The following is a 23,026-nucleotide window of genomic DNA, read 5'->3' on the forward strand; positions in this document are numbered from 1 at the left end:
AGTACTGCTAATATGTAAAGAATAAAAATGGTAAGTTGCGGCCACCACCACCGGGCTCTTATATACAGCATTCTAACATGCTGTATATAAGAGCCCAGACCGCTGTGTAGAACGTAAAAAACACTTTATAATACTCACCTAAACCAGTTGCTGCGGTGGATGTGGCTCAGATGGGCGCCTCCTCTTTCGGACATCTTCGTGCTCCTTTTGAAGCCTGTGTGCATGACGCGTCTACGTCATACACACTCGCCGGTCCCGCGCATGCGCACTCCATTACTTTGATCTGCCCTGCTCAGGACCTGAATGCCGGCGAGTGTGTATGACATCACACGCGTCATGCACCACAGCTTCAGAAGGACGACAGAGGCGGCGACAAAGATGTCCGAAACAGGCGGCATCGGAGGACGAAGATGCCCATCTGAGCTACATCCATTGCAAGCCGCAAAGACAAGAGATGGGGAATGCAGAAATCAGACGCGGCTACTGGAGGGATAAAACTAAGAGCGAGGGCTGGACAGAAGGTTACGCCATTGAGCAGTGGCAGCTGAGCGGTAACGCAGGAGGAAAGTGGCATGTCTGTCCTGGAAGGTTCATTGTGAAGGTATTGTTCATGGAGATGTCTGTTAAATAAAGAAGTTAAGGGTGCTTTACACGCTGCGACATCGCTAACGCTATATCGTCGGGGTCACGTCGTTATTGACGCACATCCGGCCCCGTTAGCGTCATCGCAGCGTGTGACAGCTAGGAGCGCCGATCAACGATCGCAAAAACTTCAAAAATCGTTGATCGTTGACACGTCGCTCCTTTTCAAAATATCGTTGGTGGTGCATGCCGCTGGTTGTTCGTCGTTCCTGCGGCAGCACACATCGCTATGTGTGACACCGCAAGAACGACGAACATCTCCTTACCTGCGTCCATCGGCAATGAGGAAGTAAGGAGGTGGGCGGGATGTTACGGCCGCTCATCTCCGCCCCTCCTCTGCTATTGGGCGGCCGCTGTGACGCCGAATGAACAGCCCCCTTAGAAAGGAAGCGGTTCGCCAGTCACAGTGACGTCGCTAGGCAGGTAAGTCCGTGTGACGGGTGTTAGCGATGTGCGCCACGGACAGCGATTTGCCCGTGATGCACAACCAACGGGGGCGGGTACGCTCGCTAGCGATATCAATAGCGATATCGCAGAGTGTAAAGTACCCTTTAGAGTTTGAGTTAAAGGGAACCTGTCAGCAGATTTGGGGCCTATAAGCTGCGGCCACCACCAGTGGGCTCTTATATACAGCATTCTAACATGCTTTATATAAGAGCCCAGGCCGCTGTGTAGAACGTGAAAATCATCAATTTATAATACCTAAACGGTCGCTGCGGTGGAGTTTGGTCATATGGGTGTCTCCATTCTCCGGTGTCGGCGCTTCCTCTTTCGGCCATCTTCGTCCTCCTTCTGAAGCCTGTGTGCATGACGCGTCCTACGTCATACACACTCGCCGGTCCCGCGCAAGCGCACTACAATACTTTGATCTGCCCTTCTCAGGGCAGATCAAAGTGCGCCTGCGCAGGACCTCAATGCCGGCGAGTGTGGATGACCTAAGACGCGTCATGCACCCAGGCTTCAGAAGAGGGAAGATAAAGATGGCCGAAAGAGGAGGCGCCGACACCGGAGAATGGAGATGTGACGCCCTGGACAAGACAGGGGTCACAGGTAACTACACCACCACACCCTACACCCCGGTTAGGCACATCAAAGCTAAACCCAAAAACCCTTGTTGCCTTCCTCCAGGGGCTAATGTTCACACCAGGGGGTGGGCCAGGTGGTCGGTCCCGCCCACCGAGGAGTTCACAGTCCTGGAGGCGGGAGAAGCAGAGAGATCAGTTTCAGGAGAAGGAGAGTCAAGCTAGGGAAGTGGAAGTGGAAGGAGCAAAGCAAAGTGGCAGGAGAGCAGCTGTGAGACTGCGTCCGGGTGTGTTGCCCGGACAATGACAGCAAGGTTAGCAGACGGCGGTGACCGTCTGCAGGAGTGGCCTATCGGAGTTGCCGTAAGGACCGTGGACGGGCGGTGGCCCGGCGGTACCGGACCGGTACACAAGGAGAAGCCAGCACCATTGGCAGGGGCCTTTCGGACCCCGGCAAGGCTTGGAGTCGCCGTGAATTTGCCAAATCCGTCAGTGAAGGGGACCTCCAGGTTTCCAAACAACTAAGTCCCGATTGAAGGCAACAGTCCAACCTTATGAGAGAGACACCGCCACCGCCAAGGCACCAGTTTCTCAGGGCCAGCGCCTGCGGGCAAAGAAGGGCTCCTCCGGCCCATATCCAAGCCGGGGAGCGGGTTACCGGTGGGAACCCATTGGAACCAACAGAAGTACTAAGTGCAGGGAAAGAGACAGTCACCGTTAACTACGGGGGAAAAGCAACAGCAGCCGTCCGTGGGAACCGTCTTTCCAGCCGTGTGTTTTACCGTGAACTGTGTCATCGTCTCAGGCTGAGTGAGTACCACCGTGCCGTGAGGCACAGCGCTGCCCCCGCGACCCTGCACCTTACCAGGCCCCCGCAACCCGCCTGCCACCATCCATCCTTACCCCATCACTGGGCCCCGGGACAACCAACCCCTACCCACGGAGGGGAGAACTAACAACTCAGCTGCTCCCAGTCACCGCTCCCGGGATCCCCATATAGAGCAGCGGTGGTGTCACCAAAATCACCACAACCGTGGGTGGCGTCACGGACAATAACCAAATCCCCCACCACCAATCAAACTCCCCCTTTCACTCACGGGCGAGGAGCACCGCTCGAGTCCCCGGGATCCGGCCCACCGCTCGAGCCACCACCGAGCAGCAGCAGCCGCCGCAGCAGCGGCCGGACCCGAGCAGTGGGTGAGCGCAGCGTTGCCATCCTCCTCCCCGCCCGCGACAACTTGGCGTCACGAACAGGATCTTACCGCACTGCCGTTGGGTAGAGGTGTGCTTTCTTACCGCCGGAGGTGTCCGGCCGAAAAATTTCAGAAGCCGCCATCTTTGGCGCGGAAAGTTCCCGCTCGAGCGTCTCCTCGAGTAGTGGAGGCGCGAAGGCCAAAACCCCGCCCCGATAGAGGAGGAGCCGGAAAGAGGCTAAGGGGGACGAAATGGCGGCTGGTCGCATGTGAGCGCGGCTATAAAAGCAGAGACGCCAGGACTCTGCAGCGATACTGTGTTCCTGGAAGCCTTTATTGCCAAAATGCACAGTCCGACTACCAACAAGGACGCTCCCGCACCTGGCACGGTGATGTGGCTGAGGGACCGGACCGTCCCGCTGAGTAACCTTCTGCAGGCCCACATGCAGCTCCTACTGGAGGAGTGGGAGACCGACATGGCGGACGTGGTGGCTGCTATGCGGAGACGCGAGGTGGAAGAAGACTCGGAGGAGCGGCTAAGGGACCCACGCCCCTGTATTCCCGAGGGATCAGCCACTGCGGCTGAGGAGCCCGGCCTGCGCCTGCTCACCCTACCTCCCTCCCCGCTACCCGCGTTAGCCGCTGCCGCCCCGCCACTAGGCCCGCTACCTGTCCAACCGGTAGCGATACCCTGCCAACCCGCCCCGGCAGATCAACCGGCTGCAGATGCTCAGAACTCCCCTGAATCGCTCCCGTGGGAGCCGCTGGGACCGCGGCCCCTTAATGAAGATATGCCAGAAGCCCCGGCAGTGATTGCGCCGGATCCCGAGCCCGGGACCGTGGCATGGATGAAGGCCCGAGTGATAGAGTTCCACCGACGCCAGCAAAGTCAGATATTCCTTATGATGGAGCAGTGGACCAACGAAGCGCTGGTTGCAACCGCCCCAATGTATGGGAAGGGAGTAGATCCGATGGAGCCAATGGGTAGCCCACGTCCCCATGTCCTACCAGGACCGGTCACTGCGGCTGGGGGGCCCGGCCCTGTCTCAGCCCTCGTATCATCCGTACCACTCTTCTTGGGGCGCCTCAGCGTTAACCAACCTGACCTACCACCCCACGCTACCGCAGAGGAACCTGATGTGCTGGATGCTGGAGGCCAGGAGGCTGGTGGCTCCAGCTCCGGTGCTGAGCCCACGCCTGGAAGCGCGATGGCAAGTGAGCGCCCCCGCTACGTGTTAGAGCCGGTGGTTTATTACACCCCGTGCAATGGTGGAAACGGATACCGGGCACCCCTCACACAGCAGGCCTGCCACTGCATGTTTGATATGCTGGTGGTGGAAGAGGGGGCCGCCCCTTTAGAAGAATCGGAGTAAGGACAGCGGAATGCCGTTGTCACCGTCCCCGTTGGGACCATCACTGTTGTAAAGTTTGAAAGTTTATGAAAAATGATAAGTGAAATGAAACCGTGAAAAGTCACCTGATTACCGCTGATTGAAACCGGTCGTTGCCGGCACCGTTGTCCCCGTGGGGACCGCTTAAAAAAAAAAACAAAAAAAAAAACAGTTTTGCATAGGAACTACTATGGACAAGCCTGAGAACTTGCAGGGCAACCACAAACATTAGTGGAATGTAAATAATTGTTGTTGTTACAGCTTCCACCGTTGCCGCCTCCGGAGAGGCAGATTGGAGGAAGGGCCCGCAGTGGTACAGGCTGGGGCCCAGCCACCACAGGAACCGGTGGCAATCCTCTGGGGGTTTCAGGGGCTCCCCATGGACGTGGGTCCCCTGAAAAGGACAGAACCCGCTCGGGCAATTTGTGCAGGACTGGGGTCAAGGGGTGCTGCCTGTTTGCTAGGGGCAGAATCAGGGCCAGGTTGCTTGGGTGGGAGAGAGCAGAAGCCGTAACCGTTTTAAAACCATTTTGAAACCGTTTAAGTAAGAGTACCTCCCGATGTGGGAAGAAGTTACTATAAATGTAATGTATGTCACCGTTATCTTTTTATATTTTTGCAGTTAAAAGATAAAAAATAAAACCGGTGTTGGACGGGCAGCCCGCGGATGGTCTGCATTTTGCTAAGGGGGAATGTGACGCCCTGGACAAGCCAGGGGTCACAGGTAACTACACCACCACACCCTACACCCCGGTTAGGCACATCAAAGCTAAACCCAAAAACCCTTGTTGCCTTCCTCCAGGGGCTGATGTTCACACCAGGGGGTGGGCTAGGCAGTTGGTCCCGCCCACCGAGGAGTTCACAGTCCTGGAGGCGGGAGAAGCAGAGAGATCAGTTTCAGGAGAAGGAGAGTCAAGCTAGGGAAGTGGAAGTGGAAGGAGCAAAGCGAAGTGGCAGGAGAGCAGCTGTGAGACTGCGTCCGGGTGTGTGCCCCAGACAGTGACAGCAAGGTTAGCAGACGGTGGTGACCGTCTGCAGGAGTGGCCTATCGGAGTTGCCGTAAGGACCATGGATGGGCGGTGGCCCGGCGGTACCGGACCGGTACACAAGGAGAAGCCAGCACCATTGGTAGGGGCCTTTCGGACCCCGGCAAGGCTTGGAGTCGCCGTGAATTTGACAAATCCGTCAGTGAAGGGGACCTCCGGGTTTCCAAACAACTAAGTCCCAATTGAAGGCAACAGTCCAACCGTATGAGAGAGACACCGCCACCGCCAAGGCACCAGTTTCTCAGGGCCAGTGCCTGCGGGCAAAGAAGGGCTCCTCCAGCCCATATCCAAGCCGGGGAGCGGGTTACCGGTGGGAACCCATTGGAACCAACAGAAGTACTAGGTGCAGGGAAAGAGACAGTCACCGTTAACTACCGGGGAAAAGCAACAGCAGCCGTCCGTGGGAACCGTCTTTCCAGCCATGTGTTTTACCGTGAACTGTGTCATCGTCTCAGGCTGAGTAGGTACCACCGTGCCGTGAGGCACAGCGCTGCCCCCGCGACCCTGCACCTTACCAGGCCCCCGCAACCCGCCTGCCACCATCCATCCTTACCCCATCACTGGGCCCCGGGACAGCCAACCCCTACCCACGGAGGGGAGAACTAACAACTCAGCTGCTCCCAGTCACCGCTCCCGGGATCCCCATATAGAGCAGCGGTGGTGTCACCAAAATCACCACAACCGTGGGTGGCGTCACGGACAATAACCAAATCCCCCACCACCAATCAAACTCCCCCTTTCACTCACGGGCGAGGAGCGCCGCTCGAGTCCCCGGGATCCGGACCACCGCTCGAGCCACCACCGAGCAGCAGCAGCCGCCGCAGCAGCCGCCGCCGCAGCAGCGGCCGGACCCGAGCAGTGGGTGAGCGCAGCGTTGCCATCCTCCTCCCCGCCCGCGACAGAGACACCCATATGACCCAACTCCACCGCAGCGACCATTTAGGTGAGTATTATAAAGTGATTTTTACGTTCTACACAGCGGCCTGGGCTCTTATATACAGGATGTTGGAATACTGTATATAAGAGCCCACTGGTGGTGGCCACAGCTTATACGGCCCAAATCTGGGGACAGGTTCCCTTTAAGAGGAAATAGTTTCTGTCATGTGTTGCTCAGCTATGTCTATGACGGTGACCGGCGATGGGGTGGCAGATGAAACGCTGAAGACGCAAGTAAGTGTCGCACCCCCTGACCAGGGCGGAACACATGCTCAACACTAGGTTGAAGAAGGAGAGTGGCACTCATCACCTGGCACTGGAGAATCCTGACAGTAAGTGCACTGTGTGCACTGTAAGGCTGCTTTCACACATCCGGCTTGAGCAGTGCGGCTCAATCCGGCTGTGCAAGCTATGCAACGGATGCGGTGAAAACACCGCATCCTTTGCATAAGTTTTTCCCATGCGGCCCGTCCGTTTTTTGCCGCATCCAGCCGCCATAGGCATGCATTGAAAAATGCGCCGCATCGGCTAGATGCGGCGCGATGCGGTTTTTTTTTCCCGCGCGAAAAAACGTGCTAGGCAACGTTCCATCCGGCCACCGCATCGGCTAAATCTGCCGCATGCGGCAAAAAACGGATGGAACGCAAGGCCATGCGGCACAATGCGGCAGGAAAAACGCAACCGGCAGCAAAAAAAAACGGTTGCGATTTTCCTGCAAAGTGCCGGATTGTGCCGCATTGCAGAAACCGGAGGTGTGAAAGCAGCCTAAGGATTCACAATTCTGCAGTGACAACCCCTTTAACAGGTTAATTATCCTTCACTGTAATACTGTAGCTCTGTGAAAAATAAGAAGACTTCACACAATTCTGTGTACTAAAAAACATAAAAGTTGTATCCGTCAGAATATGGCAAGAAAAAAAGTAATTCAAAAGTAATAAAACATAAAAAAAACCTCTATACTTTGGTATTGTCATAATCACCTCGACGCTCAGAATAAAGATATGTTTATTATTCCTAGTGATGAAGGATGTTTAAATTAAAAAAAACAACAACAGCAAAAAAAATTAAAGAGCTATAGCAGTGTTTATTATGTTTTACTTCTATAGCGCCATCATATACCTTAGCGCTTTACAGGTGTGATCTTCACTGTCCCCATTGGGGCTCACAATCTAAATTCCCTATCTGTATGTTTTTGGAGTGTGGGAGGAGACCAGAGAACCCGGAGGAAGCCCACGCAAACACGGGGAGAACATACAAACTCCTTGCAGATGTTGTGGTGGGACTTGAGTTCAGGACCCCAGCGCTGCAAGGCTGCAGTGCTAACCACTGATGCACCATACAGTTCTAACCACTGAGCCACCACACAGTGTTAACCACTGAGCCACCACACAGTGCTAATCACTGAGCCACCACATAGTGCTAAGCACTGAGCCAGCATACAGTGTTAACCACTGAGCCACCACACAGTGCTAAAAGCACTGAGCCAGCATACAGTGTTAACCACTGAGCCACCACACAGTGCTAACCACTGAGCCACCACACAGTGCTAATCACTGAGCCACCACATAGTGCTAAGCACTTAGTCAGCATACAGTGTTAACCACTGAGCTACCATATAGTGCTAACCACTGATGCACCATACCGTTCTAACCACTGAGCCAGCACATAGTGCTAAGCACTGAGCCAGCATACACTGCTAACCACTGAGCCACCGCACAATGCTAACCACTGAGCCACCATGCCCCGTTGCTTTTTATTTTTTACTTCTCCACATAAAAAGTTAATATAATTTGCACAAGTTACATTTTTTCTTCAAACAATACCGCTGATAAATATCATTTATGCCCCCCAAAAATCAATGACTACAGCAATGAAAAAAAATATGGTTTGGAAGGCATGATAATAAAAAAATGAAAAAAAAAATGGTTAGTCACAAAGGAGAAAACTGGCTGGAGTGGAATGTGTTAATATAGCCTTAAAAGGAATTTCTCAGTAAGATCAACCCCCAAACTGTATATATGGGCATGAAAAGTCCCTGAAATGTAAATGCATTGACACCTTGTATTCAATTTTCATACAAATGAAGTGTAAAGTCTTCTGAAAGTGACAGAGCACTTAAAAGAATCTGTCATAATTTCTTTGCTACCTTATCTGAGATCAAAATGATATAGGAGCAGAGACCCTGATTCCAATGATGTATCACTTAGTTTACTGGGTGCTGCAGTTGTGATAGAATCACTCTTTTCTCTGCTGCAGATCAGGCAGAGCTCTGTATAACCCCGCCCACATCACTAACTGGCAGCTATCTGTGTACAGTGTTTACTGAAAAGAAGATGCTAATCAGTGGTTAGGGTGGGATTACACAGAACAGCAGGACAAGAAGGTACGAGTCACCTAGTCCCATAGTGATTATCTCCTGCTAATAAAACACTGATTTAATTGAAACAGTAATACATGGCCAAATAAATGAAACATCCCTGGAATTAGGGTCTCAGCCTCTCAATCATGCTGCTCTAAAATGAAACCTATGGACAGATTACTAGCATTAGCCTTTTTAGCTTGATTGCAACTTCCCTATCTGTGTGATATCAGGCACGAGGCAAGGAGGTCAGACAGTGAGACATCAATCAAGCTAAAGAGGCTGGAACTGAGCAGAAACAACCCTGGAAGGCAGAGTTTTTATAAGTGCTCAGTCATGGCAAGAGCACTCAACACTTCATTTGCATTTGAATTAATATGCTAATTCGTCGGGAAGGCAGCAACAGATATAAGATGTAAAGGTGTTGATGAGTTTACATTTCAATGACTTGTATGTTTCTACATATGGTTTTTGGGGTGGGGAGTGATCTTACTGACAGATCTCCTTTAACTAAAACAAGGTGGTAATTTGAATTTGAGAATAAATCATTCAAAAATATTAAATATTAGCAGCCAAATATTGTTTTATATCTTACCATTTTGAAAGATGGTTTGTAGGACGCAGTAACTGATAAAGATCCTGAAATTACATGCTGGAATAAAAACCAAGCATACAATTTAAAAACATTTGTCAAGCATTTTCTGGATTTTTAGACATTTTTTTTTAAAAATAGTTTAATAAATATATTGGGTATTGTGGGTGGTCTAAGCCCCCTGTTCCTGTAAAGAGACAGATTAAGGCCAGAGTCACATTTGCGAATGAATCGCGCAAGCATCGCCTCGCCTCGGCTTGCATCGCATCGCATTGCCTCGCTTCACCTCGCCTCGCCTCACATCGCCTCGCCTCAGCTTGCATCGCATCGTATCGTCTTGCTTCACCTCGCCTCGCCTCAGCTTGCATCGCATCGTATCGTCTTGCTTCACCTCGCCTCGCCTTGCATCGCATCGCATCGCCTCACCTAACCTCGCCTCACCTCACCTCACATCGCCTCGCCTCGCCTTGCATCGCATCACATTGCCTCGTCTCACCTCGCCTCACCTCACCTCACATCGCCTCGGCTTGCATCGCATCGCATTGCCTCGCTTCACTTCGCCTCGCCTCACATCGCCTCGCCTCAGCTTGCATCGCATCGCATTGCCTCGCTTCACCTCGCCTCGCCTCACATCGCCTCGCCTCAGCTTGCATCGCATCGCATTGCCTCGCTTCACCTCACCTCACCTCACATCGCCTCGCCTCAGCTTGCATCGCATCACATTGCCTCGTCTCACCTCGCCTCACCTCACATCGCCTCGCCTCGCCTGGCATCGCATCACATTGCCTCGTCTCACCTCGCCTCACCTCACATCGCCTCACCTCGCCTTGCATCGCATTGCCTTGTCTCACCTCGCCTCACCTCACCTCACATCGCCTCGCCTTGCATCGCGTCGCATTGCCTCCCCTCACCTCGCCTCACCTCACCTCACATCGCCTCGCCTTGCATCGCATCGCATTGCCTCGTCTCACCTCGCCTCACCTCACCTCACATCGCCTCGCCTCGCCTTGCATCGCATCGCATTGCCTCGTCTCACCTCGCCTCACCTCACATCGCCTCGCCTTGCATCGCATCACATTGCCTCGTCTCACCTCGCCTCACCTCACATCGCCTCGCCTTGCATCGCATCACATTGCCTCGTCTCACCTCGCCTCACCTCACATCGCCTCGCCTTGCATCGCATCACATTGCCTCGTCTCACCTCGCCTCACCTCACATCGCCTCGCCTTGCATCGCATCACATTGCCTCGTCTCACCTCGCCTCACCTCACATCGCCTCGCCTTGCATCGCATCACATTGCCTCGTCTCACCTCGCCTCACCTCACCTCACATCGCCTTGCATCGCATCGCATTGCCTCGTCTCGCCTCGCCTCACCTCACCTCACATCGCCTCGCCTTGCATCGCATCACATTGCCTCATCTCACCTCGCCTCAACTCACATCACATCGCCTCGCATCGCATCACATCATATCGTCTTGCATCATTCGGCACAGCCACACACTCTCCGCACACAAGCGTCTCAGCTGCATAGAAATAGATGCAGCCGACCCGCTCCTGTCAGGAGAGTGTGCAGCCGTGCGGGGTGTTGCGATGCGAGACTCACGCGAGTCACTCGCAAGTGTGACTCTAGCTTAAGGCAGCTATTCTTTCCACTGCCCTACACCACCTTAGGTTTATTGGGATATTTGCTATTTACAGCAATTGATTATACTGAGGCTATGGCAAAAGAAGAGACCAAAGTAGGCTAACCCCTTCCCTCCTGAAGAAGCCGGTATATACCGGCGAAACATGTCAGATTGGCAAACTTAGAGTTTTTAAATATTAACCCATAGCGATCAATCTAGCATTGAATAGGGGGTGCACTGCTAGATCGTTTATTGACAGTGGTGGCAACCGTACAGTATAATATAAAGGAGATGTCTAGTTGTGTATGGCCAGTAATGGCAGCAGCATAGTGTAAATCCAGAACGCAATGGACAGGTGGATGTGTGATGACAGCAGAACAGTGTAGAATGAGATGGAAAGGCAGGCAGGTGCTACCGTCAATGCAATTATTGGTATCTGCATATGCCGAATGAAAATTGCCATTGATTCATCTTGACAATTTAAGGTTTGCATACTTTCAGAGGACAACCTGGTCTGCTTGGGTGGGACAAAGCCCCCTGCTCTGTTGCATAACCTTTCTGACAGTACACTGGAGGCTGGACAAAATAATATAGCCAAAGCAAAACTTGGCCACTATCCCTATCTGCTGATCCAGACATCCATGGAGTCAGGGCTCAGAATATCTGCCAGAGAAATGACCCAGTCACTGAACCGGACTGTCAGCCGGTGCTGCTCCGTTTCCTGGTTAACATCAGACTGGGGCAGACAAAACATCTGGTCCATCGTGTCTTATATACTCTAATTATATAGAAGGTACCCGAGGACTTACAATCAGGTGAGAAAATAAGTTTATTTTGTGAAGGAGCAAGTCGCGTAGATGAGTGAAAACGTTTCGGTTATCACACATTGACCTTCATCAGTCCATGTGCTGCTGGCTGGGGAACTGCTCAAACTGTAGAACTTGCACTCATGCAAAAGTATCAAAAAATGTTTCCAATTATGATTCCAGTGTGACACACGATATTAAACAGTACATTAACTGCAAAACAAAAACACAGTCTATTTATTGGAATGTACTGAATGTGATCTTAAATATGTAGGCTGTAGCATATGCCCGCTTAAGAAGTGATTTTCAGAGTGTACCGCCCCCGTGGAAGCAGCCGAGCTGCTTGGATCCGGATTCTCAGTGGCTCGAGGGTCTCCGGACCCGGGGGTCGTGCGGCCTCTCAAATAAAAGGGGGTATTTACAGGGGAGGTTATAGAGTTCGTGACGCCACCCATGGTGTGTGGTAACTAGGAGTACCACCACTGTCATTGGGAGTACCAAGGGATGATGGAGTTGGGCAGCCAGGTGTTGTGACCCTCTACAGGTAGGGGGGAAACCCCAGGACTTGGTGCATAAGGGGGGAAAAGTGCCGTTTAATACAAAGGGGGCCACAACTGGATAAACCAAAGTTCTGGACACTGCTGCCGTCGAGGGTAGCTTGGTTTGGGTCCCGTCCCCAATGGTGCTGCCTGGTGATCCGTGACCTGCCTCCTGGCACTAAGTTCACTTCTTGTTGGTCCCGGTATTATGAAACTTGCCGGGTCCCGCTCCCCACTATGGCTAAGTGTGGGAGCTTGCTCTCAGGGCTCACGCTTGGGATTTTCTGGACCGTTTTGAGTGGCAAGTCCTATCCCCCTCGTTGCGCCAGTACCCGATTTAGGAGCGCTTGGGAACGGATCTTGAAGACTCCGTTCTCCACGGGTAAATTATCGGGTTGCCTGAAGCTACTCCCCGACCTAGGATCCATGTACCCCGTCGTGTCTTGGTCCCAGCCCGGTGATGGTGCAAGGCCGCCGGCTGTCCTCCTCGACAGATCTGTGCCCCTTGCCACAATCCCCTGTGACCGGGGTCCGACTCCTCTAGGCCCAGACTCCGTCTGCCACCTAGACAGTCTACGTATGGGAGTCACTGCTCCCATCCTCTCGGAGCGCCTCACAGCTCAAGGGACACTTCTTCACTCCTCACTCCTACTTTTCACACTCTCTGACTCCAACTCTCTCCTTTCTACTCACTCCTCACCTCCCCTCCCAAACCCCCCAGGTGTGCGACTCTATTCCCTCAAGCCGTCCACTGGTGTGTTTGGTGGGTGTGGTGCAGGGTGAATCCAGGATTTGATTAGCCGATGGAGGGAACACCATATAGTTAGGAGGAGGAGGTGGATACTCTACGGGAGGGCAGATTGTGCAAGTCCCTGTGACGACCTGATAGTCCATGGGCGTCACAAGGCCATGTCACTGACATTGTCTCATTAAGGCGGGCTTTGCACACTACAACATCGCAGGTGCGATGTCGGTGGGGTCAAATTGAAAATGACGTACTTCCGGCATCGCATGCAACATCGTAGTGTGTAAAGGTTCGATGATACGATTAACGAGCGCAAAAGCGTCGTAATCGTATCATCGGTGCAGCGTCGGCGTAATCCATAATTACGCTGACGCGACGGTCCAATGTTGTTCCTCGCTCCTGCAGCAGCACACATCGCTGTGTGTGAAGTCGCAGGAGCGAGGAACATCTCCTACCGGCGTCACCGCGGCTTCCGTAGGATATGCGGAAGGAAGGAGGTGGGCGGGTTGTTTACATCCCGCTCATCTCCGCCCCTCCGCTCCTATTGGCCGCCTGCCGTGTGACGTCTCAGTGACGCCGCACGACCTGCCCCCTTAATAAGGAGCCGGGTCGCCGGCCAGAGCGACGTCGCAGAGCGGGTGAGTCCATGTGAAGCTGCCGTAGCGATAATGTTCGCTACAGCAGCTTTCACAGGGATATCACAGCTGCGACGGGGGCGGGGACTATCGTGTTCGGCATCGCAGCATCGGCTTGCGATGTCGCAGCGTGCAAAGTGCCCCTAACTCCGTGCACCAATCTATCTTCTATAGCACAACATTTTATTGATGCCTATGATACATCCACTCCTACCCTTAAAATTTCAGGCATTGAAAGGGTGTTTTTTTTGCTGTCGTGGTGGTCACCATAGGAGAAATCTATTAAATCGCGAAGCGTTTTGGATATTTAACTTATTCACGTGTTCTTATGGATTTAATTCAGGACGAGAGATCATGTACCATTATTAAGCAGCTTCATATTGTGTTTTAAATAGTACACGCCATTTAAATTTACATTTGGAAGAAAATTCCCCTCTTTCCCCCCTTTCTTTTTCTGAATCTTTGCTGTAGAATTGGTTGCATTTATATTTGAATTACAGATACAGCAGGATTTCTCATGTTACGGGACTCCAGTTAATTTATGGAGACAAAAATAGGGGGGGGGGGTCTTTGCTGTGTCTAATATACATGTATGATATGGGCACAATGGTGTTTTAATGGATTGTTTATTTTGTTGTCGGTATCTAAATATACAAAATTGATTGACAATTTATTTCACATTTTGTAAAGCCCTTACGGGTATTATGCTGCCACAGCTTGGTACTAATTTCCCCTTCATTTGGGATCATTTGATCACACCACCTGTGTCATTTATCTCCTAAAGGTTAAAAGTGCGCCTTTATGGAACATAACCATATGCTCTGACAAAGGACATCTTGTCTGAAACGCGTTGCATTTCAAATTTCTCTTATTATTTTGGATCAAGTCCTGTACTTTGGATTTTAATTTTGGAATAAAAGAAATTGATTTTATGCATTTGGAAGCTGGAGATTTTTTCTATTTCAAGTCCCTGCTCCAGCAACGCTGTTATCCTTGCTTCTACGTCAGGGAGGTGTTCCTATACAGGTGAGCTGGTTAAAAGCTTTTTTCATTACAACTGCCTGGATAGGTGGCGTGGGTTGTGCAAGCGGTGTCCACCTGTGTATATGAGCACTCATCTACAGAGGTGGAAACCTATCCAAGCAGTTTCCCAGCCAGCAGCACACGGACTGATGAAGGTCAATGTGTGTTGGCCGAAACCTTTTCCCCCATATACTGGACTTGCTACTTTACAAAATAAACTTTTTTTTTATAACCTAATTGGGAGTGCTCAGGTACATTCTATTTAATTACGAGTTTGTAACCTATCGAGGCCTACCTGATCAGAGTCAGAAGTGTTGTGCTCTACTCTATTTATATACTCTAATCACTGCTAATGCCAAAGCTCTGTTTGACTCTCTATTGTTCCCAATTATCACTGGATTATATGGTCCTTTAGTAAAGGTACCGTCCCACTTAGCAACGCTCCAGTGATCCCACCAGCGATCTGACCTGGCAGGGATCGCTGGAGCGTCGCTACATGGTCGCTGGTGAGCTGTCAAACAGGCAGATCTCCACAGCAATCAGAGATCAGCCACCAGCGACCCGTGTAACGACGCTGCGCTTGGTAACCAAAGTACACAGTACACAAAGTACAGGAGAGTATGTAAAGGAAACAGGGAGCAGGAGGAGATGTGGTCAGTAGAAGGTCCGAGGTCAGAAGCCAGGAGGTAACAACAGGGGGTGGGCTGAGCAGAGTAAACTACAGTCCAGGGTTGAGAAGCCAAGATCAGATAACTGTACACAAACAGGAGCCAAGAGCACTTACTGCGGAAACAGGAAATACGACCGGCGACGTTTCGGGCAAGCATGCTCCCTAATGAAGCAGAACAATTAGCCGGAACAAGGAGCTTCTGAGAAAGCCCCTTCCAGAACCAGCGTAGGACCCAGTGCAGAGAAACAACCCATCCACAGGAGCTCAAGACAAACAGAGCATCTAAACCTGCAAAACGCTCTGCGTGGCGGAACAGGCAAGTACTGGCTCTGCAGGAGAGCATGGCAGAACATAACAGAGCACAAGAGGCTCTGCAGATGGAACCGTGACAACTGAATTCTTTATATAATGGATAACGATTAACGAACTATCATGTTGACATACAAATGGTTTCAATCAGTTGTCAGACCGGTGTCCATCATTTTGATGAGAATTTTTATTTTTATTTTCTACTGTTTTGCTTACATGCATTTTCTTACCATGATTCCGGACCAAACAAGGACACCAGTATAATATATTATGCTCACAATATATAAGTGAGCCTTCTCAGTTATGACTATGAAGATGATGCCGAAGAATATGTGATTTAATCCTATGATCAACTGGGTCACCTGTAACGGGAGGAACAAAGGTTAGTAATTGCCTCAATTTGTCTCCACCCTCTTAACCTGACACATAACATACACTGTACAGATGAATAGAGAAAGACAAGTCTCCAGCTCTTTTATGATGGAGTCTTCAGTCCATTGCTCTTCTCATGGTCAGTTGGTTTCATTTCTGGATGAAGCTCTGGGACCGTTACAGTCAAATCTTTATCCTGGTTATTCTCAACTGGAAATAGCGGGTCAACGCTCTCAGAAGAGAGTCACATCTTATGTTGTAGTGATTGTTGGGGTTTCCCACATACAGTGTTTGCCACTTTTTGATTTATTTTGGTGGCCATTTTAGGAAACGTGTCAATTAGAGATGAGTGAATCAATTAAGCACAAACAAATTTGCTCTAAATATCTCCCAAATTTTGGATTCCCCAGAATGTGACATTTTTTAGTTCAAATTTGTTGGAAATGGCTGGTTACCATTTTGCTGGAGTCTTTTGATGGCTGCCATCCCCCACCCACCCAAGTAGTCACACCCAGAGCCCACCCCAATAGTAGCGACACTCAGAACCATTCATTACTGGTAAAATGAGAGCCAAAGAATCCCCCCCCCAAAAAAAATCACACCAAGACCTTGTGGGCAGCACACTGATATCCAGTGGTTCCCACATTATCCAATTTGTGCATCACTCTCCTACCATACTATTGTTTCCAACTTAAGGCACCCCTATATTTCTTCACTCTCTTCATTAAATATATTATCATATTTGCTCTTATCCACTACCTCCAGGTATTCTGAGTCCAGACAGTGACTTGACTATCCCTCTGCCTATCCCTGGGGTCCCTCAAATGGAGCGACCTGCACTTTCTTAAGACCTGAATCCCATAGAAAACCTATGGGATCAGTTGAGTCGCCATATAGAGGTTCGTAACTGTGTACCACAGAAGCTCAATGACCTGAGGACCGCCCTTTAAGAAGAGTGGGATGCCAAGTCTTTGAAGACAATAACTCCACTTGTGACCAGCAGGAGACATTGGTGTCAGCTGTAAATGATGCTCAAGGCCATATTACAAGTTAGCTGAGATATTGACATTTTTCGGGGTTATACCCAGCACTGTTGTTAGCTTTTCTTTTTATAAATTGTTTGACATGAGGAAATCACCATTGCTGTGTCTATGTTAATGCCCGACTTTCATGATAAAATATCACTGTAGCGGGAACGTTTTACGTTTTACATAAGTTTCACCCAAAAGTCAAATATCCCTAATTCTTTGTGAGTAGTGTATATTAGTTCTATCAAGTCAATTAATAAAATTTGCTCTTGTTTTAAAACATGGACTGAATCCTTCCTTTTCTATACATTACATCTGGGGCTCCTGTGTCATCTTGCGGCCATAGACGTAAACATCTGCCGCAGTCAACAACACAGACGCACTCAGAGGAACCTTCATTGGTGCTTACAGTCGCAACGGAACACCTTGAACTTTGAACCATTTTAGGCAAATAGGTCTTTCTGAATGTTTGTTGTCAGTTTGCTACATAACATGAGCCCCATATTTGTAACACTGATAACAGTGCTCTGCTCGGGATCATTTTTCCACCCTGAGGCTGTATTATTATTATCCCTATTGAGGACCATAGCTTACACTTCTTTTTATATATTTCTCCTATGTACTTGAATACATTTTGCCCACCGAGAAGACATGCAATCACCTGTAAGTAGCTATGGGGACAGGAGCCAATGTTGGTGAATGACAAGTATTAATGAAATATACCTACCCCAAGGACTTCAGGTTCTCCTTGGAAAAATTTCAAAAAACGTTTGGGCATTTCAGCTGGAACATATTTACTTTGCTCTTCCTGAGAATCCGTAGGCTGATTATTTTCTGGACTGACGTGCGGCAGAATGACGAGACTTTCCACACGTGCGTTGCTGGACATGATTCTGCCCGGAAAGACTAGACAAATGTAAGAAGCAGAGAAGTTCTTATTATATTTGTTGTATGAGCTGCAGTTTGTGCTCCGGAGCAGCTCTTCATATTACACATAGCAGGAAATTGTAATCCATATGCATACGAGTCGCTATAAATATAAACTTGTCCTTTTCATTACAATTGTACAGTGTCTTGTGAAAGTATTCGGCCCCCTTGAATTTTTCAACCTTTTCCCACATTTCAGGCTTCAAACATACAGATAAAAATGTTAATGTTATGGTGAAGAATCAACAACAAGTGTGACACAATTGTGAAGGTGAACGAAATTTATTGCTTATTTTAAACTTTTGTAAAAAAGAATGAACTGAAAATTGGGGCGTGCAAAATTATTCATCCCCTTTACTCTCAGTGCAGCAAACTCACTCCAGAAGTTGATTGAGGATCTCTGAATGATCCAATGTTGTCCTAAATGACTGATGATGATAAATATAAGCCACCTCTGTGTAATCAAGTCCCCGCATAAATGCCAAAAAGGAAAATTCTCCGCTCACCTGCAATCGAGACTGCTGCTCCTTACGGGTGCCTAGGATCCACCGGTGAGTCCTGACCGGTTAGGAACGCCAAGAAAAATAGAGGAAGGATCCAGCACGATTTTTCTTTTTCGGTAAAAACATCAAAGCTTTATTGTAAATGGTTAAAAATAGTCATAAAGTGAAGACCGAGGTGTTGAAATGGCAAGGGGAAACTTAACGCGTTTCGGACTTCATTTTTAAAAGCATACAGAGTTCTTAATCATAAGTAAACCAAAATCTTGCCACATCGCTGTTAAGTAGACTGTGTGAACAGCAGAAAAGAGGAAAAGGAGGAGGGGCAGAAAAAGTCCTTATTGAGCAGACATACAGGTGGTTAGGGTACCTTCACACTTTAGCGATGCAGCAGCGATCCGACCAGCGATCTGACCTGGTCAGGATCGCTGCTGCATCGCTACATGGTCGCTGGTGAGCTGTCAAACAGGCAGATCTCACCAGCGACCAGTGACCAGCCCCCAGCCAGCAGCGACGTGCAAGCGACGCTGCGCTTGCACGGAGCCGGCGTCTGGAAGCTGCGGACACTGGTAACTAAGGTAAACATCGGGTATGGTTACCCGATGTTTACATTAGTTACCAGCGCACACCGCTTAGCTTAGTGTGTGCACGGAGCAGGAGCCGGCACCGGCAGCGTGAGAGCTGCGGAGGCTGGTAACGAAGGTAAATATCGGGTAACCACCTTGGTTACCCGATGTTTACCTTGGTTACAGCTTACCGCAGGCTGTCAGACGCCGGCTCCTGCTCCCTGCACATTCAGGATTGTTGCTCTCTCGCTGTCACACACAGCGATGTGTGCTTATCAGCGGGAGAGCAACAATAAAAAAACGAACCAGGGCTGTGTGTAACGAGCAGCGATCTCACAGCAGGGGCCAGGTCGCTGCTCAGTGTCACACACAGTGAGATCGCTAATGAGGTCACAAAAACCGTGACTCAGCAGCGATCTCAGTAGCGATCTCGCTGTGTGTGAAGCACCCCTTAGAAGGCAGGTAATCCCACCATCCTTAGAAAAAATTCCAAAAAGGTTAGAGAAGGAAAAATAAGAATATGTGCATTCAACAATCTGAAGTCAAACATATGTCGCGGGCAGGCAGGAGTGTGTCAACACTGCGCTCACCCCACTGCTCGGGTCCGGCTGCTGCTGCTCTGTGGTGGCTCGAGCGGTGGGCCGGATCCCGGGGGTCTCGAGCGGCACTCCTCGCCCGTGAGTGAAAGGTGGGATTGATTTGTTGGTGGGGGATTGGATTAAAGTCTGTGACGCCACCCACGGTTGTAGTTATTGTGTGGACACCACCGCTGCTCTGTCTGGGGATCCCGGGAGTGGTGGTATGGAGCAGCTAGTTGTTGATTTGCCCCTTCGTGGGTAGAGGGTTTGGTGATCCCGGGTGCCCGGTAATGGGGTTGGGATGGTGGACAGGCGGGTTATGGGGCCTGTGGAGGTGCAGGGACGCAGGGGGCAGCGCTGTGCCGCACGGCACTGAGGTACTCACTCAGCCCAAAGATGATGACACAGTTCACGGTAAACAAACGGCTGGTTGGACGGTTCCCTCGGACGGCTGCGGTGCTGATGTTCCCTGCAGTTAGCGGTGACAGTCTCTTCCCTGCACCTAAGTTCAATGTTGGTAGCGATGGATTCCCACCGGTAACCCGCTCCCCGACTTGGATATGGGCCAGAGGAGCCCCACTCTTGCCCGCAGGCGCTGGCCCTGGGAAACTGGTGCCTTGGCGGTGGCGGTGTCTCCCCTTCACGGTTGGACTGTTGCCTTCACTCGGGACTTTGCTGCTGGGAGACCCGGAGGTCCCCTTCACTGACGGATTTAGCAAATTCGGGGACTCCTAGCCTTGCCGGGATCCGAAAGGCCCCTGCCACTGGTGCTGACTGTTCTTTGTATACCGCTCCGGTACCGCCGAGTCACCACCCGTCCACGGTCCTTTCGGCAACCTCCGAGCAACCTCTCTCCTGCAGACGGTCACCGCCGTCTGTCAACCTTGCTGTCTCAGTCCGGGGCACACACCCGGACCAACTTCAGGCTTCAAACTGCCACTTTTCTCTTCCACTACTTTCCTTCCTTCTACTTCACTGTTTACTCCTTCACTTCCCTAGCTTATCTGCCTGGTTTTCCCACCTCCAGGGCTGTGAACTCCTTGATGGGTGGAGACCAACCGCCTGGCCCACCCCCTGGTGTGATCATCAGCCCCTGGAGGAAGGCAACAAGGGTTTCTTGTCTGACCTAGGTGTTCCTGCAGGGATGTGGGGTGTGTGTGTTGTTGTGACCTGTGACCCCTGGCTTGCCCAGGGCGTCACACATATATATATATACCATCCTTTAAAGGGCAATATAATCAAGTGCCTCTTAAGCTAAGGAGAATCCATTAATCTGTCAATAAGTGTACAATTATGTGTTTCGTTATATTAAAGTTCAAGCAAAATATACATTTATATGTGTATAACACACATATAGCGAAACACATAATTGTACACTTATTGACAGATTAATGGATTCTCCTTAGCTTAAGAGGCACTTGATTATATTGCCGTTTAAAGGATGGTATATATATGTTTGACTTCAGATTGTTGAATGCACATATTCTTATTTTTCCTTCTCTAACCTTTTTGGAATTCTCTCTAAGGATGGTGGGATTACCTGCCTTCTAACCACCTGTATGTCTGCTCAATCAGGACTTTCTCTGCCCCTCCTCCTTTTCCTCTTTTCTGCTGTTCACTCAGTCTACTTAACAGCGATGTGGCAAGATTTTGGTTTACTTATGATTAAGGACTCTGTATGCTTTTAAAAATGAAGTCCGAAACGCGTTAAGTTTCCCCTTGCCATTTCAACACCTTGGTCTTCACTTTATGACTATTTTTAACCATTTACAATAAAGCTTTGATGTTTTTACTGAAAAAGAAAAATGGTGCTGGATCCTTCCTCTATTTTTCTAGGTTCTCCGTATAAATGCACCTGCTCTGTGATAGTCTCAGTGTTCTGTTTAAAGCGCAGATAGCATCATGAAGACCAAGGAACACAACAGGCAGGTCCGTGATACTGTTGTGGAGAAGTTTAAAGCCGGATTTGGTTACAAGAAGATCTCCAAAACTTTACACATCCCAAGGAGCACTGTGCAAGCGATCATATTGAAATGGAAGGAGTATGATACCACTGCAAATCTACCAAGACCCGGCCATCCCTTAAAAATTTAATCTCAAACAAGGAGAAGACTGATCAGAGATGCAGCCAAGAGTCCCATGATCACTCTGGATGAACTGCAGAGATCTACAGCTGAGGTGGGAGAGTCTGTCCATAGGACAACAATCAGTCGTACACTGCACAAATCTGGCCTTTATGGAAGAGTGGCAAGGAGAAAGACATTTCTCAAAGATATCCATAAAAAGTGTTGTTTAAAGTTTGCCACAAGCCACCTGGGAGACACCAAACATGTGGAAGAAGGTGCTCTGGTCAGATGAAACCAAAATCAAACTATTTGGGCACAATGGCAAACGATATGTTTGACGTAAAAGCAACACAGCTCATCACCCTGAACACACCATCCCCACTGTCAAATATGGTGGTGGCAGCATCATGGTTTGGGCCTGCTTTTCTTCAGCAGGGACAGGGAAGATGGTTACAATTGATGGGAAGATGGATGGAGTCAAATACAGGACTATTCTTCAAGAAAACCTGTTGGAGTCTGCAAAAGCCCTGAGACTGGGACAGAGATTTGTCTTTCAACAAGACAATGATCCCAAACATAAAGCAAAATCTACAATAGAATGGTTCACAAATAAACGTATCCAGGTGTTAGAATGGCCAAGTTACAGTCCAGACCTGAATCCAATCGAGAATCTGTGGAAAGACCTGAAAACTGCTGTTCACAAACGCTCTCCATCCAACCTCACTCAGCTCCAGCTGTTTACAAAGGAAAAATGGGCGAGAATTTCAGTCTCTCAATGTGCAAAACTGGTAGACACATACCCCAAGAGACTGCAGCTGTAATCACAGCAAAAGGTGGTGCTACAAAGTATTAACTCAAAGGGGCTGAATAATATTCAATTTTCAGTTTATTATTTTTTACAAAAGTTTAAAATAAGCAATACGTTTTTTTCAACTTCATAATTGTGTCCCACTTGTTGATTGTTCACGATAACATTAAAAATTGTTATCTTTATGTTTGAAGCCTGAAATTTGGAAAAAGGTTGAAAAATTCAAAGGGGTCGAATACTTTCGCAAGGCACTGTATGCCAGACCAGGAAACAACAGCTGTAAATGTACATAATATTCCTATAATCCATGACAAGGGTTCAGCTATTTTTCCTTTTTAGCCTTTGTCTAGCAAAAGCGAAGAGCTGCTACTACAAAGAAAAGAAAAAAAAAAATCACTGTGTAGTTATCATGAGGGGACTTAAAAGATAGTTTGGTTTTTTCTGCATTGTAATAATTTAATAGATTTGGTGAAAAGGATTTCCCAACATTTCATAAGTTTGGCACACTTCTCTACAACCGTTACTCCAGTTTACCCCACTTTCTTACTTAAGTGAGTTTGTCACTTTTTATGTACTTGCAAATTATAAATCTGAATGAAAACTTATTTGCATAACTAATCACACTTGGATCACCCCATTTTGTAAA

The 23,026-nt window shown here is 49.4% G+C and overlaps 1 protein-coding gene across 2 annotated transcripts in view; it reads right to left on the reverse strand.

Moving 5' to 3' along the window:
• LOC142257265 (membrane-spanning 4-domains subfamily A member 4A-like) overlaps window positions 1-23,026 on the reverse strand; it is a 56,217-nt gene that overhangs the window by 17,093 nt on the left and 16,098 nt on the right. For both annotated transcript variants that reach the window (XM_075329431.1, XM_075329430.1), the window contains exons 2-4: window positions 17,663-17,841; window positions 15,766-15,897; window positions 9,185-9,241 (exon numbers count right to left, since the gene is read on the reverse strand). In XM_075329431.1, the coding sequence (XP_075185546.1) occupies window positions 9,185-9,241; window positions 15,766-15,897; window positions 17,663-17,824 (351 nt within the window). In that variant the 5' untranslated portion in view covers window positions 17,825-17,841. The remainder of the gene's footprint in view (window positions 1-9,184; window positions 9,242-15,765; window positions 15,898-17,662; window positions 17,842-23,026) is intronic.

This window comes from Anomaloglossus baeobatrachus, chromosome 11, assembly GCF_048569485.1.
Source record: "Anomaloglossus baeobatrachus isolate aAnoBae1 chromosome 11, aAnoBae1.hap1, whole genome shotgun sequence".
In the NCBI taxonomy this organism is placed as follows: Eukaryota; Metazoa; Chordata; class Amphibia; order Anura; family Aromobatidae; genus Anomaloglossus; species Anomaloglossus baeobatrachus.